At 45.6% G+C, this 19,962-nt stretch overlaps 1 protein-coding gene across 3 annotated transcripts; it reads left to right on the top strand.

Annotated features, from left to right (window-relative positions):
- Window positions 1-336: 336 nt before the first annotated feature.
- On the top strand, window positions 337-19,770 carry NKAIN1 (sodium/potassium transporting ATPase interacting 1). Of its 3 annotated transcripts, XM_075603835.1 has the most exons (7): window positions 342-763; window positions 11,827-11,964; window positions 12,765-12,845; window positions 14,385-14,582; window positions 16,600-16,660; window positions 17,603-17,684; window positions 19,505-19,770. In XM_075603835.1, exons 1-7 carry the CDS (start codon window positions 710-712, stop codon window positions 19,512-19,514), a joined length of 624 nt encoding a protein of 207 aa, XP_075459950.1. In that variant the 5' UTR covers window positions 342-709; the 3' UTR covers window positions 19,515-19,770. The 3 variants fall into 3 exon arrangements, with proteins under 3 accessions (XP_075459952.1, XP_075459951.1, XP_075459950.1); XM_075603837.1 differs by lacking the exon at window positions 16,600-16,660 and having other exon boundaries at window positions 337-763; XM_075603836.1 differs by lacking the exons at window positions 17,603-17,684; window positions 19,505-19,770 and adding an exon at window positions 17,080-17,596 and having other exon boundaries at window positions 341-763.
- Window positions 19,771-19,962: the final 192 nt, after the last annotated feature.

The following is a 19,962-nucleotide window of genomic DNA, read 5'->3' as shown; positions in this document are numbered from 1 at the left end:
GAGAGCTGGGGGTGTAACGCGGCCATAAAGATGTCACAGGAGAAGCTGAGTCTCCAGCTCACAGTCACAGGCTTTGCTTTTGTTGTTACAGAGTAACAAAGGAGATTTCGCAGCTGCTACACATACCCCAGAGAGGGCATTGAGTGGGAGGGGAGGAGGGGGAGTAAGGGGAGGAGGGGGGGGGGGGTAAGGGGGTGAATCCCCCCCCCCCCCCATCTTGCCTTATCCACACCCAGGACTGACATGACATACCCCTCTCTCCCAATGCCCTCTCTGGGGTAAGAGAGGGGGGGGGGGGGGGTGTTAAGGGGGTGAATCCCTCCCCCCCCCTCCACATCCTGCCTTACCCACAGCCAGGACTGGACAGGAAGCAGAGAGCACCATGATTCTTACTCCAGGAGAGGGGAGGGTGAATCCTAATAGGGTGTGTGGCTTATCCTCTCTGTGTGCCACTCCTTATCCTTCATACACAAGGCACACAATAGAGCCACACAAAGCACACATCTCCACTGATGCCCTTCCTGGTGGGGACGCAGATCTGGGGGGGTGTGAGCCCACCCTGAACATGGCCCTTTAACCCGGCAGGCCTTTGTACGGGGAGGATGCAGAATTGGGCCAGCTGAGACACGCTGGGCTCAGGAGCTGACACTCAGGCGATCACTCCCGATCACAGCGGATCCTGGTGTTAATAGGATCAGATCTGGCCAGCATGGGGAAATGCAGCGGCAGGTGTACCTTGGTTGGGATCTGCTGCCTTCAGCTGGTGAGTAACCTCTTTGGTTTGGGGGATTTCTAGGGACATGGTAAGGGTGGAAACCCAGTGACACCTATATCTACCCCTAAACATCACTAGGATGCTCTGCACAACGTCTTTATTTTCTTTTGTGCTTTTATTGTATCAGCATTTCCTTTGTATTTAGAGTGCAAGCTTCTTGGATCATTGCGTTCAATGTCTAATGCCCTTATACCTGTATACTATCAATATGCTTTTGTATTTAGATTGTAAGCTCTGTGGAACAGAATATTATTTCTATTAATGTTTATTATATAAATGACATGTAATATATGTGCAGATAGGTGTGTATGTATATATATATATATATATATAAATATATATATATATAAAAATATATATTACACACAATGTGTGTATATATATACATATACATATACATATATATGTACACACAAACACACACATATATTAGGTTGATAGATATAGATGTGCATGTATATATATTTTTTGGTATGTTTTAATATCCCTTTTAATTTCAGTGTTTCATATCAGATCACCTGTATAATATCAATATAATATTGTGTGTGTGTGTGTGTGTGTGTGTGTGTGTGTGTGTTGCTCACAAGCTTTCTGACACTGACAGGTCAGGGTCAGCTCTTCATAGGCTAATAATTATATTTAATCATACTGGCTTTAATTTTCTTGCAATCCTTATTATTTGTATCCGTACTTGTAATTAAAGGACATTCTGGAAACATTTTTAAACGAACGTCCTTGGTTGGTATAAGGACTTGGAAAACATTTAAAGATGAGAACTTCTGCAAATCACACATGAAGTTGCACATAAATATGTATATTCAGCATAGTATATACACGTATAAACACAAGAAAATTATTACTAGTATTCAAAAATTAAGGGATATGATTCAGGGATAAATTAAATAGAGATTGGTGTAACTGAAGGGAATGGCAACAAAATATGTTATTTTAAAATGACTATTGTGTATTTTTAAATAGACATTCAAATGAGTGCACAAATATTAACATATGAATTAAATTAATATTTAATGAAGATAAAATCTTAATTAATACTTTAATGCAGGGATAAGGGCAGAAGTTGCAACATGTAAATACCTGGAGATATTTTGAGTTGTCCTGTTCAGTGTATAATGGTACAAAGCATCTTTAAAATAACCATTAAAAAATAAAAATAAAGTTTGAGCAAACCTCCCCAAGTTTTACACTGGGATATGTTAATGTTGACGAATGTTTTGACCCCAAATAAGGCATAATTGTGCGTATATGTTTATTTCTATAGTGCGGTCCTGGTACATAGCACTTTACAATACATGTGACATAATATTATATATAGCACATAATGGGAATAAGTGCTTCAGACATAAGACAATTGGAAAAGGAGTCCTTGCTCCAAAGAGCTTGCAATCCAAGCTGATCTTACCATAAAGCAATGAAACAGGCATACAGTGTGTGGGGTGGACTGGGTGGACTGGCAGTGTTCTCTGAAAATTAACTTTTGGGGTGGGGACCCCATCAAACATACATTATTCATGTCCTGTGGGAATTGCTAACTCCCCCAAACAACAGGAAATGTATCTTTTCATGGATGCTACTTCAAATATAGAACATCTTGTATAGGTTTTTTTGTTTCATAGAGTAGGATGTTTAATAGGTTTTTGAGTCCAGGCCCTAAGTCCTAACCCCAAAACACACCAGAACAAACCCCATAAGATATACACCACACGCTGCTTTCATCGGGGGGGGGGGGGGGGGTAGCTGGTTAAGGGGTCGGCCCTACACGATGTAAAAACGCTGCACTGATCCCAAATCTGCAGTGATCAGGGCTGAGACACAAGGCAGAATTCTCCCTCCGGCGGACATATTTAAGAGGACCTGCAGGAATGATCGAATCTCTGTGGGTTGGAGTCAGCGATGTTGGGTTTTGGGTTATCTGAACTGTTTAATGGGGATAGGTTTGGGGCAATAATAATGGTGGTGGGAGGGGAGTCTGCAACACTGCTGGGCTTTTAATTAGAAAATTTGTGGTAATCAGTGGGGCCTGACGGCTGGTCCATAGAAATAGCTTGTATTAATGTACGATGTGTTCTGTGTTTGTATGGCGGGCCTAATCGGCTTAATAATCCCGGACAGTCATTGCGTGGTTGCTATGGATACGCTGCCCGGCGCTAAATATCACATATACAGAGCCAAAATATCACATATACAGAGCCAAAATATCACGTATACAGAGCCAAAATATCACGTATACAGAGCCAAAATATCACGTATACAGAGCCAAAATATCACGTATACAGAGCCAAAATATCACGTATACAGAGCCAAAATATCACGTATACAGAGCCAAAATATCACGTATACAGAGCCAAAATATCACGTATACAGAGCCAAAATATCACGTATACAGAGCCAAAATATCACGTATACAGAGCCAAAATATCACGTATACAGAGCCAAAATATCACGTATGCAGAGCCAAAATATCACGTATGCAGAGCCAAAATATCACGTAGAGAGCCAAAATATCACATATACAGAGCCAAAATATCACGTATACAGAGCCAAAATATCACGTATACAGAGCCAAAATATCACGTATACAGAGCCAAAATATCACGTATACAGAGCCAAAATATCACGTATACCTAGCCAAAATATCACGTATACAGAGCCAAAATATCACGTATGCAGAGCCAAAATATCACGTATGCAGAGCCAAAATATCACGTAGAGAGCCAAAATATCACATATACAGAGCCAAAATATGACATATACAGAGACAAAATATCACGTATACAGAGCCAAAATATGACATATACAGAGCCAAAATATCACATATACAGAGCCAAAATATCACGTATACAGAGCCAAAATATCACGTATACAGAGCCAAAATATGACATATACAGAGACAAAATATCACGTATACAGAGCCAAAATATGACATATACAGAGACAAAATATCACATATACAGAGCCAAAATATCACGTATACAGAGCCAAAATATCACGTATACAGAGCCAAAATATCACGTATACAGAGCCAAAATATCACGTATACAGAGCCAAAATATCACGTATACAGAGCCAAAATATCACGTATACAGAGCCAAAATATCACGTATACAGAGCCAAAATATCACATATACAGAGCCAAAATATCACATATACAGAGCCAAAATATCACGTATACAGAGCCAAAATATCACGTATACAGAGACAAAATATCACGTATACAGACAAAATATCACGTATACAGAGCCAAAATATCACATATGCAGAGCCAAAATATCACATATGCAGAGCCAAAATATCACATATGCAGAGCCAAAATATCACGTATGCAGAGCCAAAATATCACGTATACAGAGCCAAAATATCACGTATGCAGAGCCAAAATATCACATATGCAGAGCCAAAATATCACATATGCAGAGCCAAAATATCACATATGCAGAGCCAAAATATCACATATGCAGAGCCAAAATATCACATATGCAGAGCCAAAATATCACATATGCAGAGCCAAAATATCACATATGCAGAGCCAAAATATCACGTATACAGAGCCAAAATATCACGTATACAGACAAAATATCACGTATACAGACAAAATATCACGTATGCAGAGCCAAAATATCACATATGCAGAGCCAAAATATCACATATGCAGAGCCAAAATATCACGTATACAGAGCCAAAATATCACTTATACAGAGCCAAAATATCACGTATACAGAGCCAAAATATCACGTATACAGAGCCAAAATATCACGTATACAGAGCCAAAATATCACATATACAGAGACAAAATATCACATATACAGAGACAAAATATCACGTATAGAGACAAAATATCACATCTAAGAGACAAAATATCACGTATACAGAGACAAAATATCACGTATACAGAGACAAAATATCACGTATACAGAGACAAAATATCACGTATACAGAGACAAAATATCACGTATACAGAGCCCAAATATCACGTATACAGAGCCCAAATATCACGTATACAGAGCCCAAATATCACGTATACAGAGCCCAAATATCACGTATACAGAGCCCAAATATCACGTATACAGAGCCCAAATATCACGTATACAGAGCCCAAATATCACGTATACAGAGCCCAAATATCACGTATACAGAGACAAAATATCACGTATACAGAGACAAAATATCACGTATACAGAGACAAAATATCACGTATACAGAGACAAAATATCACGTATACAGAGCCAAAATATCACATATACAGAGTCGCTGAGATCAGGGAACTGCTAAAATATCCCAAACACACGTTCTCACGCTGACACCCTATTCATTTGATGATAAGAGGGTTTTTTTGGGGGGGGGGCGGGGGTATCCTATAGATGTCTATGGGGGCAGCTGATGTGAAAGTATATGGGGACACTTACTCAAGAGAACCCGTTGTATAATGATACTGAGTATATCTATAAAAATAACAAACTTGCATGGTGCTAAAGACCAATGTACAGAAACAAAATGCCGTAATGTATAACAAGATGCTCTCATATAGTGAGCCCCGGGAGTGTATGGTTGGAATGAAGGACAGGTACTAGGTGTAGCTTGTCGGAATGAAGGACAGGTACTAGGTGTAGCTTGTCGGAATGAAGGACAGGTACTAGGTGTAGCTTGCCGGAATGAATGAAGGACAGGTACTAGGTGTAGCTTGCCGGAATGAATGAAGGACAGGTACTAGGTGTAGTTTGCTGGAATGAAGACAGGTACTAGGTGTAGCTTGCCGGAATGAATGAAGGACAGGTACTAGGTGTAGTTTGCCGGAATGAAAGACAGTTACTAGGTGTAGCTTGCCGGAATGAATGAAGGACAGGTACTAGGTGTAGCTTGTCGGAATGAAGGACAGGTACTAGGTGTAGCTTGCCGGAATGAATGAAGGACAGGTACTAGGTGTAGCTTGCCGGAATGAATGAAGGACAGGTACTAGGTGTAGTTTGCCGAAATGAAGGACAGGTACTAGGTGTAGCTTGCCGGAATGAAGGACAGGTACTAGGTGTAGTTTGCCGGAATGAAAGACAGGTACTAGGTGTAGCTTGCCGGAATGAATGAAGGACAGGTACTAGGTGTAGCTTGCCGGAATGAATGAAGGACAGGTACTAGGTGTAGCTTGCCGGAATGAAGGACAGGTACTAGGTGTAGTTTGCCGGAATGAAAGACAGGTACTAGGTGTAGCTTGCCGGAATGAATGAAGGACAGGTACTAGGTGTAGCTTGCCGGAATGAATGAAGGACAGGTACTAGGTGTAGCTTGCCGGAATGAATGAAGGACAGGTACTAGGTGTAGCTTGCCGGAATGAAGGACAGGTACTAGGTGTAGCTTGCCGGAATGAAGGACAGGTACTAGGTGTAGCTTGCCGGAATGAATGAAGGACAGGTACTAGGTGTAGCTTGCCGGAATGAATGAAAGACAGGTACTAGGTGTAGCTTGCTGGAACGAAGGACAGGTACTAGGCGTAGCTTGCTGGAATGAAGGACAGGTACTAGGTGTAGCTTGCCGGAATGAAAGACAGGTACTAGGTGTAGCTTGCCGGAATGAAGGACAGGTACTAGGTGTAGCTTGCCGGAATGAAGGACAGGTACTAGGTGTAGTTTGCTGGAATGAAGGACAGGTGCTAGGTGTAGCTTGCCGGAATGAAGGACAGGTACAAGGTGTAGTTTGCCGGAATGAAGGACAGGTACTAGGTGTAGCTTGCCGGAATGAATGAAGGACAGGTACTAGGTGTAGCTTGCCAGAATGAAGGACAGGTACTAGGTGTAGCTTGCCGGAATGAAGGACAGGTACTAGGTGTAGCTTGCCGGAATGAATGAAAGACAGGTACTTAGGTGTAGCTTGCCGGAATGAAAGACAGGTACTAGGTGTAGCTTGCCGGAATGAAGGACAGGTACTAGGTGTAGCTTGCCGGAATGAAGGACAGGTACTAGGTGTAGCTTGCCGGAATGAAGGACAGGTACTAGGTGTAGCTTGCCGGAATGAAGGACAGGTACTAGGTGTAGCTTGCCGGAATGAAGGACAGGTACTAGGTGTAGTTTGCCGGAATGAAAGACAGGTACTAGGTGTAGCTTGCCGGAATGAAAGACAGGTACTAGGTGTAGCTTGCCGGAATGAAGGACAGGTACTAGGTGTAGCTTGCCGGAATGAAAGACAGGTACTAGGTGTAGCTTGCCGGAATGAAGGACAGGTACTAGGTGTAGCTTGCCGGAATGAAAGACAGGTATTAGGTGTAGCTTGCCGGTTCGGTGACCAAACACGTAGTAAGTTTGAAAGTGAAGGTATAGTGTACAAACAGTCCAGAAACCGTAGCATGTGAAATCACCCATATCATACCTAATGTGTTATCTGTTATCTTCTCCTTTGTTTACTCTTGAGTATCTCTATACACTGATAATGAACACGCTGCACTGTATAATGATGCTGAGTATTTATACACTGATAATGAACATTCTGCACTGTATAATGTTGCAGAGTATCTATACACTGATAATGAACACGCCGCGCTGTATAATGGTGCTGAGTATCTCTATACACTGATAATGAACACGCTGCGCTGTATAATGTTGCAGAGTATATATACACGGATAATGAACACGCCGCGCTGTATAATGATGCTGAGTATTTATACTCTTATAATGAACAAACTACGCTGTATAATGTTTCAGAGTCTATACACTGATAATGAACATTTCACGTTGTATAATGATATAGAGTATCTCTATACACTGATAATGAACAAACCTCACTGTATAGTGATGCAGAGTATTCATACACTGATAATGAACACGCCGCGCTGTATAATGTTGCAGTGTATATCTATACACTGATAATGAATACGTTGCGCTGTATAATGTTGCTGAGTATCTATACACTGATAATGAACACGCCGCACTGTATAATGTTGCAGAGTATCTATACACTGATAATGAATATGCCGCGCTGTATAATGTTGCAGAGTATCTATACACTGATAATGAACACACCGCGCTGTATAATGTTGCAGAGTATCTATACACTGATAATGAATATGCCGCGCTGTATAATGTTGCAGAGTATCTATACACTGATAATGAATATGCCACCTTGTATAGTAAGTATCTCTATTCCAAGGATGAAAAAATCTCGGGCGCCTAAAAGTTTGCCCCGCGGCGCCTGTGCTGTGGCACTGTGCTGACTGACCTGTCAGGCGCAGTGCTGTATAATGATAAGGAGTATCTCTATACTATAATGATGATGACAGTCATGATTTTCTCTATACACTGACAATGACCACACTGCGCTGTATAATGGTAATGAGTATCTATGCACTGATAATGACCACACTGCGCTGTATAATGGTAATGAGTATCTATGCACTGACAATGACCACACTGCACTGTATAACGGTGATGAGTATCTATGCACTGACAATGACCACACTGCACTGTATAATGGTAATGAGTATCTATGCACTGACAATGACCACCCTGCGCTGTATAATAATGCCGAATATCTTCTCGCTGTGCAATAATGTCGGGCTGTGGGAGTTGCTGGAATGACTTCTCATGCTGAGTTTTAGTGACATTCCCAGGCTGCCGGTCACCTTCAGCCTCCCTTTTTCCCAAGCCGTGCCCCATGTCTGACCCTGGTCATCAAATAGGTCATTTCCTTCTCACTCTAACCACATCCCAATGCTAGTCATGAAAGAAATATTTATATATATATATGATCGCAAGTTATCTATATTACCCACACTTAAGTATTTGCTGCAGTTCCTCAAACGGAGGTTCTAGGCTTCCTGAGGTCAAGCGCCCATCTGGTCCCTGGAATCAACCCCTAGGGCTTGAGGCCCCAAAGGTCTATCCTTTGCTCCCCTACTCCCTGGGGGAGTAAGGGATAAAGGCTCCCACCCCTTCCGGGAGGGGATAGCATAACAACCCACTCCCTTGAGGGGAGAGGGTAGAACTAACTAATTTTTAGACCTGCTAAGGAATAGATGATTGTTATTATGGCCTGATATGTAAAACCATAGAATTCAAAGAGGGTGCACTTTCTTTTTCACACAACTGTGTGTATATATATAAATACACACACACACTTGGATTGCAAGCCCATTGTCTGACTTCGCTTGTTGCACTTATCGTATTATAATTCCCTGTACTGTAATGTCTCTTTTTGTAAAGTACGGTGTGTGTGTGTGTGTGTGTGTGTGTGTGTGTGTGTGTGTGTGTGTGTGTGTGTGTGTGTGTGTGTGTGTGTGTGTGTATTTCTCTTATTACATCTATCTTCCTTTTCATATAAATATATATATATTTCGTTTGTTCTTTAAATAGACATATCTATATACATTATTTTATGATTTGATCTTTGTCTTCGGCTTACACATAAATACTCTCTTTCTGCCCCAGGACATCCCGATCCCCCTCTCCCCTCTCCCCTCCCCCCTCTCTGTTACCAGGCAGGTTCTTGTTTATTTATATATTTATTTTCTATGCAACTTTCCAGGGTTAGAAAGCAGGGAGGGGAAGGCCTAGTGTGTTTCCATGGCAACCAAAGCCTGCATTTCCTAACTGTCAATCCATTATTAGAACAGCAGAGGGGGGAATTGATTTTTTTTTTTGGGGGGGGGGGGGTTTAGGGGTGGATAAAAGAGATATTTATGTTTAAATCAATATATCGATATATAGAGCATGAAGGGGTTAAAAGAACAAAGTACCCATAGTCCTTTGGGGGCAGAGTCTCACTTTGGTCACTGGCTCCTGTACTGTTCGATAATCCTATTAAAGCCCAAATTGCTGCGGTAAAAAGCTTTTTAATTACCCTCTGCCTCTTTCAATAGCATTGACTGCTTAACCCCCTAGCTACAAGTAGCCAGAATCCTGTACATGACCGCACCAGCCGTTATAAATTCATGTATAAGTAGAGGTATCAGTGCCGTGTTAGCCGAACTTAATAATCGGAAACAAATAGACGATTCTTCCAGTGGTGTTACAATGGAAAAAAACCTCTCTTGCTTTCGGGAACATCACCGGGAGAAGAGATCAGTGTATCTCGAAAGCTCGCACAAATAAAAGCATTTCTTTAGCCACAGAACGGTATCGTCTATTCGTTTTTGATTATATATATATATATATATATATATATATATATATATATGTGTGTGTGTGTGTGTATATATAATCAGTTAGATAAGTCTCCTCATTTCTCTAAGACTGTTATTGTCAATAAATCAATGGGATCCTTTTAGACCCAAGGATAATAACCCTTTACATTTTTTATGATTTGGGTTGGGTCGTTTATGGGATTTACAGCTGTGTGTCTGTTCCTATAGCACATGATCCTATGCAAGATTAACCCTGTCATGGCAGACCACTTAAATCCAGCATTAAACAGTCACTATCATTAGGTCACTTTGGTCATAGGAAGGAATCACCCCTCCCCTCCCCCATTTAACCCATAAACATGTCCCTGTCATTAGATCACCTTGGTCCCATGTGGGACTGACCCAATAACATGAAGTATGAGGAAGTGGACTTGTTCTGTTATCACTTATCTTCTGAGATCTGACTCCAAAGACTGTTCATGATCCCAGGTTCAGCAAAGTATCCGTCCGCTCCTCCTCCTCTTACCTTGCACCCCAAAACTGGAACAATCTACCGGAGACTCTCACAGCCGCCACCCGTCTAAGTTCTTTCAAAACTAAGGCTTTATTTTAATCTGGTCTGTAACTGTTATATACGCCTATAATATATATTCTAACTGTGCATGCAATGTCTTGTATATAATGTATAACCCTGCTCACTTATGTAACTGTATTTGTAACCATGTATTATTTGTCATTTTAACTCTGTGCCCAGGACATACTTGAAAACGAGAGGTAATTCTCAATGTATTACTTCCTGGTAAAACATTTTTATAAATAAATAAATAAAAATCAGTGACAGAGCAATCACGTCATCGACACCAGCACCCTCCGGCACTCAAAGAGTTAAACACGTCACTATCGTTATGTCACCTAGCCGACCCGCGTGTTCTGTTTTTGACTTGCGCATGGCGCCCGATTTGCTTCTGGGGTCACCGTTTTGAACAGCGAACCTGCCCTTTCCCCCCTTGTTTCCTGATTAGCAATTCACTTATTCCAAACACCCACCTAATAGGCCAAAGTAAAAGCCGCCCTGAAACAACCTCGCGTCCCAGTCGTCTGGCGCGCACTCCTCGCGTGGCGTCCAGCGGCGATTCTACCCTCTCCATTCTTACTGGGTTCCTCAGATCTTTCTTCTTCACCATTCACCTACCAACCCAATCAGTGCTTTTCTAAACTGTGGGGAAAAGCACACATTATTCCCGCCCTTGCTCGCGAAATATTTTGCTTTTTGAGTGAACGTGAGAACTTTAGTAGATGGGGGGGACAGCTTGCTGTTTGTTGTTTACCCTGTCGTCTAGTCCAGGAGTGAGGCAGACCCAATAAGAGGTAATCCAAGCAGTTTAAATTAATTTTAAAAATACAGCTCAACCCCGTTATAACGCAATCCGTTACAGCGCGAATCCGCTTATAGCGCGGTGCAAGCGTGGCTGGCAATTTTCGTATTTATGAATACTTTACAACACGATTATTGGTATCCTAAATACTTTATTGTACAATGCATACAATTGTACATTATTTCTAGCGCGATCTGCTTATAGCGCAATGTGATTCTTTGGACCCCAAGCACAGCGTTATAAGGGGGTTGAGCTGTATATATCTTTTGTTCTAATATATGATTACATTTATTGAAAACTAATGACATAAGTTGTGCCTGTCATTACGTCACTTTGATTTTTACGTGGGACGGACCCTTTAACCCATTAAACATGTCACTGTCATTACGTCACTTTGATTTTTACGTGGGACGGACCCATTAAACGTGTCACTGTCATTACGTCACTTTGGTCTCACGCGGGACGGACCCTTTAACCCATTAAACAGGTCACTGTTACTAGGTCACTTTCTTTTTATGTGGGACTGACCCTGTAACTGGGATCTCTCTTTATTACAGGCGGCGGCTCTGCAGAGACAAATCTTTGACTTCCTCGGTTATCAGTGGGCTCCCATCCTAGCCAACTTCTTGCATATTATGGCCGTCATCCTGGGGATATTCGGGACCTTGCATTACAGATCGAGGTACCTTATAATGGTGAGTTTACCGCCTTCCCTGCCAGATCTGTCTGCCACACATTTCACATAATGTCACTGACCCTATAAGTTATAGGAATGTTGTGTGTGAGACTCACATGTCAAAAAAAAAAAGGAAATGTTTGGCCACTCCTGCTATACAGTATATACAATATATAGTGTATATAGTGTCCTTACAGCAAGCGCAAGACTTAAATACGTATATATATATATATATATATATATATATATATATATAGTGCAGGGGTTCTCAGCTCCAGTCTTCAAGACCCCCCCCCCCCCCCAACAGGTCAGGTTTTAAGGATATCCCAGTTTCAGCACAGATGGCTCAATGTGCTGAAGCAGGGATATCCTTAAAACCTGATCTGTTAGGGTGTCTTGAGGACTGGAGTTGAGAACCCCTGATATAGTGTATTAGGTCAGCGGTCTTTCAGTGGAACATATTGCACGCGCACACTGCATTTCATTAAAACTGTTACATCCCGTAGTTCCTGTCACAGGAAGATAGGAGCCTCGGGGGGATTTGGAACACAGAACAATAACATCAAGTGGTAACTTCAACCAAAAAATGAAGCCTTTGTTATTGCTGAAAAAAAACTTCTTTACAGCGTAACGAGAAGCCCTGCACGAGTCTCGCACGCCCGTCCACGCCCGACATCGTAGTATTAATAGTAATAATAGGAATATTAGAATGACTGTTATTTCTGTTATGGTTAATAGTATCAGTATCGTTGTATTATTGTTGTGATCGTTATTGGTAGTAACAGGATTATTAATACTCGTGTGATTATCTCGGTGTAGTACTCCGTGTGGCTGGGACTCTGGGTTGGGTGGAACGCCTTCATTATCTGCTTTTATCTGGAAGTCGGACATTTGTCACAGGTAAGGACCCGTCTGCTGCCGCCCCCTCTGCTATTCCTGTACTGACCCCACACGCACACAGCTGTCACTGCACCTCTATCCTGTCCTGCACACTCTGCTATTCCTCTACTGACCCCCCCCCCCCACACACGCACACAGCTGTCACTCCACCTCTATCCTGTCCTGCACACTCTGCTATTCCTGTACTGACCCCCACACACACACACACACACACAGCTGTCACTGCACCTCTATCCTGTCCTGCACACTCTGCTATTCCTGTACTGACCCCACACACACACAGCTGTCACTGCATCTCTATCCTGTCCTGCACACTCTGCTATTCCTGTACTGACCCCCCCCCACACACACAGCTGTCACTGCACCTCTATCCTGTCCTGCACACTCTGCTATTCCTGTACTGACCCCCAGACACATCTGTCACTGCACCTCTATCCTGTCCTGCACACTCTGCTATTCCTCTACTGACCCCACACAGACACAGCTGTCACTGCATCTCTATCCTGTCCTGCCCACTCTCCTATTCCTGTACTGACCCCCCCCCCCACACACACACACACAGCTGTCACTGCCCCTCTATCCTCTCCTGCCCACTCTGCTATTCCTGTACTGACCCCACACACACACAGCTGTCACTGCCCCTCTATCTTCTCCTGCCCACTCTACTATTCCTGTACTGACCCCCATACACATCTGTCACTGCACCTCTATCCTGTCCTGCACACCCTACTATTCCTCTACTGACCCCACACACACACAGCTGTCACTGCACCTCTATCCTGTCCTGCCCACTCTGCTATTCCTGTACTGACCCCCCCCCCCCACACACACACAGCTGTCACTGCCCCTCTATCTTCTCCTGCCCACTCTGCTATTCCTGTACTGACCCCCATACACATCTGTCACTGCACCTCTATCCTGTCCTGCACACCCTACTATTCCTCTACTGACCCCACACACACACAGCTGTCACTGCACCTCTATCCTGTCCTGCCCACTCTGCTATTCCTGTACTGACCCCCCCCCCACACACACACACAGCTGTCACTGCCCCTCTATCCTCTCCTGCCCACTCTGCTATTCCTGTACTGACCCCCCCACACACACACACACACACACACACACACAGCTGTCACTGCACCTCTATCCTGTCCTGCCCACTCTGCTATTCCTCTACTGACCGCTCACACACACACAGCTGTGTCACGGCACCTCCATCCTGACCTCCCTAAGCTCTTGATGTGTTTCCACATCTTGTATGTTCTTTGTGTGTTCTCTTCATGTGTTGCCCTGGAGTGTGGCATGTTGTGCACATTTTAGTAAAGCGCATGCCATTGACGTGTTGCCGTTCTCTCTCTCCATCACACGTGTGTCCTTGGCATGTCCACCTCCCCCCCCCCCCCCACGTACTGCATGTCCTTGCTTGGCACGTCCCAAACCTGTTGTCCCGCGTCCTCGCGTGAACGAAGTGATAACGCGGCCCTTTGCCTGTGCTGCCCCCATGACACACACACACACGTGTCCTTGGCGTGTTCCCAGCACCGCGACCTGATCATGAACTTTAACACGTCCCTGCACCGCTCGTGGTGGATGGAGAACGGGCCGGGCTGCCTGGTGACCCCGGTGCGCGCTGCCTCTCTGTCATTGGAGGATCATCACGTCGTGACAGTAACCGGCTGTCTACTGGATTACCCTTATATAGAGGCTCTGAGCAGCGCTCTGCAGATCTTCCTGGCGGTGAGTGGGGGGTGGCGCTAGGGGAGGGGCCTCCAGCAGTGGAGGTGGGGTCACAGGAGTGGGAGGGGCCTGTGTGATGCAGGAGGGGCCTGTATGAGGTGGGAGGGGCCAATGTGAGGTGGGAGGAGCCTGTGGGAGGTAGGAGGAGCGTTTATGAGGTGGGAGGTGCCTGTGTGCGGTGGGAGGGGCCTGTATGAAGGAGGAGGAGCCTGCGTTGGGTGGGAGGGGCCTATATGAGGTGGGAGGAGCCGGTGAGATTCCTTTAGGTAAATTCATGTCAGGTTGAACAGTGCGTCCCAACGGGGTTAAGAAGGTGTCCCCAAGGGGTTCACCCCCCCAAAACCTGTAATGATCGAACCCAGGCAGTGTAGCGGGTTCCTGATCCCGTGTGGGGACTGCCCACTTCGTAAAGGCCCCAAACTGCACCTTAGGCCGCAATTATAGTGAGCGCTACGGTGTGTGCGACGGCACGTGCGTCGCAAACAAAATGCAGGACCGCTATGAGGCGCCCATAGTGCCCAGGACTGCGCGAGCGCTGAAGAGCGACTGCGCGCCAGATTTTTGAAAAGACAAAATTATTTGTCATTATTTGCTCACGTGAGCGATTCAGCCAATGAGGGTGAACCGGCCTGGTGACATCACGGCCACTCCTCCACCACGTGCGCCCACTGTAATGGCGGCCTTAGGGGGGGGGTATAGCTGTCACTTACAGCAGGAGCTTCCAAAGTCACTCCCCATAATGCTTTGCAACCACAACGGCAAGGCATTGTGGGGCGTGACTTTGGAAGCTCCTGCAGTGATTGACAGCTGTACCCCCCATGCTATCTGCATGGTGCAGTTTGGGGCCTTATTAAGCGTGTGTTCCCCCCACAAGCTCAGTGTGCCTGGGAATCGGTCACACCATTTTGTTAACAATAGTATTTTAAGTCGGTAATAAGATGTATTAATTAGGGGTTTGTGGAAGAAATATTTTCTAGCATGGGGAGCACAATGTAAAAATGATTTGCACCCGCTGAGATAGGGGACGCTAAAAAGGAACATGTTTTAATTCTTATTCTCTTTTTCTCCCATGTTCTCCCTCTTCAAATCACCCTCTCTCCCTTAATCTTCCTCTCCCTCACCCCTTCTTTCTCTTTCTCCTCCTCCCTCTCTCTTTCTCCCTCTACCCATCCCCCTCCCTCTTCCCCCCTCTCTACACCCCCCTATCCCCCTCCTCTCTCCTCCCTCTCTGCTTCTCCCCCTGTCCCTTTCTCTTTCTCCCCCCTCTGTCTCCCCCCCTCTGTCTCCCCTCTCTCTCTTTCTCCCCTCTTTCTCTCCCTCTCCCCTCTTTCTCTCTCTCTCCCTCCCCTCGCTCTCTCCCCTCTTCCCTCTCCCCACTCCTCTTTCTCTTTCCTCTCCCTCTCGCCCCCTCTCCCTCTCCCCCCTCTCCCTCTCCCCCCTCTCCCTCTCCCCCCTCTCCCTCTCCCCCCCTCTCCCTCTCCCCCCCTCTCCCTCTCCCCCCCTCGCCCCCTCTCCCCCCCTCTCCCCCCCTCCCCTCGCCCCCTCTCCCCCCCTCCCCTCGCCCCCTCTCCCCCCCTCCCCTCGCCCCCTCTCCCCCTCTCCCCCCCTCCCCTCGCCCCCTCTCCCCCCCTCCCCCCCTCTCCCCCCCTCCCCTCCTCTCCCCCCCTCCCCCCCTCTCCCCCCCTCCCCCCCTCTCCCCCCCTCTCCCCCCCTCCCCCCCTCTCCCCCCCTCTCCCCCCCTCCCCCCCTCCCCCCCTCTCCCCCCCTCTCCCCCCCTCCCCCCCTCTCCCCCCCTCTCCTCCCCTCTCCCCCCCTCTCCTCCCCTCTCCCCCCCTCTCCCCCCCTCTCCTCCCCTCTCCCCCCCTCTCCCTCTCCCCCCCTCTCCCCCCCTCTCCCCCCCTCTCCCTCTCCCCCCCTCTCCCTCTCCCCCCCTCTCCCTCTCCCCCCCTCTCCCTCTCGCCCCCTCTCCCTCTCGCCCCCTCTCCCTCTCGCCCCCTCTTTTCTATCCCCCTCTCAGCTCTTCGGTTTTGTCTATGCCTGCTATGTCAGTAAAGTTTTCATGGATGAGGAGGACAGCTGTGAGTATCTCTTCTCTGTTACCCTCATTAATCACAATTAAAAGCCTGAACGAGGCAGCACAGTTAGGCACGTTCTATAGGGCCGGGCGCGTGCTGCGCCGTGTGCGCGCGTGGATTTTTAGTTGTCTGAAATCCTAAATCTTATTTACGACTTACTTTCACTCGCACAACCCATGCACACACATATACTCACACATACACACATATACACACACATACATACACATGCACACACATATACTCACACATACACACACACACATTATCTGTAGCTCCCAGCATTATATACTATATATAGGAAAAGCATGCGGCTTTGCACGCGCGTTCGCATAGGAACGCACGGCCGCATGCTGTATATAACAGCCATTAAAGTGTTTTTAGCTCTCATGCTCCCTTCTTTCAAACTTCCTCCCACCTAGGAGAAAATCCCTCTGAAAAGCCCAGCTGTCGGGATAGAACAATATGTCAGATAGACTCAGACAGTCTGATGACGTCACTGCCCTCATGTGGCAGAGAGGAGCTCATAAATAGTGAAGACGAAAAGAGCAAGGGATTCTGGGAGAGGAAATAGAAACCACAGAAAGTCATTGATACAGAGACAATCAATTTCTAATTTCTGATTGATTATGGATTGATGGCTGACTGTTGATTAATTATTGATTGGCTATTGATGACTAATGATCTAATCCTGATTATTGATGACTGATTATTAATGGCTCATTAATTATGGATGACGGATTATTAATGACTCAATGATTATCCAATCCTAATTGATTATTGAAAACTGATTATTGATGACTGAATGATTATAGTGGTTAGTTTTTGATTAGTGATTGATTATTGATGACTGATTATTAATTAGTTAGGGATTGATTATTGATGACTAAATGATTATTGGTTGGTTCTAATTGCTGATGACAATGTGACTCTTCCATCCTGCAGTTGATTTCATTGGCTCGTATGATTCCTATGGATATCAGGCTCCCATGAAGACATCACACCTCCAGCTGCAACCACTCTACAAGTGGGTCACTTCGTCACTCTGTCACTGTCTGTGTCACTGTCACTGTCTCACTCTGTGTCACTGTCTCACTGTCTGTGTCACTGTCTCACTCTGTGTCACTGTCTCACTCTGTGTCACTGTCTCACTGTCTGTGTCACTGTCTCACTCTGTGTCACTGTCTCACTGTCTCACTGTCTTCTGCTTGTGTCACTGTCAGTGTCCCTGTCTTCTGCTTGTGTCCCTGTCTTCTGCTTCTGTCACTGTCTTCTGCTTGTGTCACTAGCTTCTGCTTGTGTCCCTGTCTTCTGCTTGTGTCCCTTCTTCTGCTTGTGTCACTGTCTTCTGCTTGTGTCACTGTCTTCTGCTTGTGTCACTGTCTTCTGCTTGTGTCCCTGTCTTCTGCTTGTGTCCCTGTCTTCTGCTTGTGTCACTGTCTTCTGTTTGTGTCACTGTCTTCTGCTTGTGTCACTGTCTTCTGCTTGTGTCCCTGTCTTCTGCTTGTGTCACTGTCTTCTGCTTGTGTCACTGTCGGTGTCCCTGTCTTCTGCTTGTGTCCCTGTCTTCTGCTTGTGTCACTGTCTTCTGCTTGTGTCACTGTCTTCTGCTTGTGTCCCTGTCTTCTGCTTGTGTCACTGTCTTCTGCTTGTGTCACTGTCTGTGTCACTGTCTTCTGCTTGTGTCACTGTGTGTGTTTTAGTGTTGTGATTGCTTTGCGGTTTATGTTGTTTTGCTCTGTCTCACATTGTGTCACTGTATCTCTCACTGTCATTGTCACTCACTAGTTGTCACTGTGTCTCTCACTATCACTCATTGTCACTTACTATGTGTCATTGTTTGTTTCCCGGGAAGGAAATGTGATGGGTGGCACCCCGTGAATCAGCCCCAGAGACCCCCTGCTTCCCAGGCATCTAAAAAAAAACAGAACAGGCAGAACTGCTTCTTTAAAAATATGTCACCCGAGCACATTATCCTGTGTTACAACTGCAGCTGTAATTCACTGCAAAGTAAGATAATGTGTTCAATGGGTTAAAGCAGGGGGCTCATCTCCAGTCCTCAAGCCCTCCCCCCCCCCCAAACAGGTCAGGTTTTCAGGATATCCTAGCTTCAGCACAGGTGGCTCAATCAGAGGCTCAGTCAAAGACTGATTGAGCCCCTTGTGCTGAAGCTGGGACTGATTGAGCCACCTGTGCTGAATCAGGGATCGATTGAGCCACCTGTGCTGAAGCTGGGATATCCTGGAAACCTGACCTGGGGTGGGGGGAGGAAGGGGACTGGAGTTGAGCCCCGTGGGTTAAAGGGTCAGACCCACGAACGAGCAAAGTGACCTAATGACACGCTTTAGTCAGCCCCAGACAGAGTCTTTCTCTTTAAAGCTGCAGATCAAGCTGCCATTAAAAAAAAAATGTAATTCAATATGAGCATCAATGCAATCTGCACGCTGCCGAGTGATTAGCTGAGCTGCCGATCGATCCGCTCTCCTGTAATTGATTGCTGCAGATTCGGCTCGGGGGCCCACTAAACGCACATTGGGTCCTCTTCTGCTGCACTGACAGCCAAAGTTCTGTGAGGAAGATCATGTGACCAGGCAGGCTAGAGAGAGAGAGCAGGGCTCAAAAAGGTGATGCTGTTTCAGAAGAGGAAGGGGATGTGACTTTGTAAATGTTTGCTACAAGAACAAAAATGCTTGTTACATTAGAATACATTAAACATGACTTTAAAATGTTTTTTTTTTTTTTATATGCTACAAGTATTTTCTCATAGCACAGAACTGATTTATTAAACACACACATGTAGGATATTGCTTGAACTGCAGCATTAACCTCATCTTCTTCCTTCCCCAGGCCCAGCTAGATCTCTCTCCGGCGTTCCTGCTTCCACATATCAGAGCTACGGACCCAATGCAGCTAATGCCTGTGTGCACGCGCATGTGTGTGTGTGTGTGTGGGGGGTGGGAGGGGGTGATCAGGGGCATCATTACCCCACCCCCCCTGCTCCCTATACAAACCTCTGCTCACTCATTTCCAGCACATAATCCTATTTGACCTTCCCTTTCAGTCCTGATCAGTGGTCGAAGTGCCTTTAAAAATAAAAAGTAGTGGTACTGTGATCGATGTCAAGAGATTCCCAATCCTGTGAAACACCGGAACCAAGATCGTCTTAGAAGGATGCGTATAACATGTATACTCCATAATCACAGAGGCCTTTCTATATCATTATCCCCTTAAAGCAGGGGGCTTAACTCCAGCCCTCAACCCCCCCCCCCCCCCAACAGGTCAGGTTTTCAGGATATACCTGCTTT

Source organism: Ascaphus truei, chromosome 6 (assembly GCF_040206685.1).
Source record: "Ascaphus truei isolate aAscTru1 chromosome 6, aAscTru1.hap1, whole genome shotgun sequence".
NCBI classification, from domain to species: domain Eukaryota; kingdom Metazoa; phylum Chordata; class Amphibia; order Anura; family Ascaphidae; genus Ascaphus; species Ascaphus truei.
The sequence above is the reverse complement of the archived record's forward strand: the minus strand, read 5'-3'. Positions and strand labels throughout refer to the sequence as shown.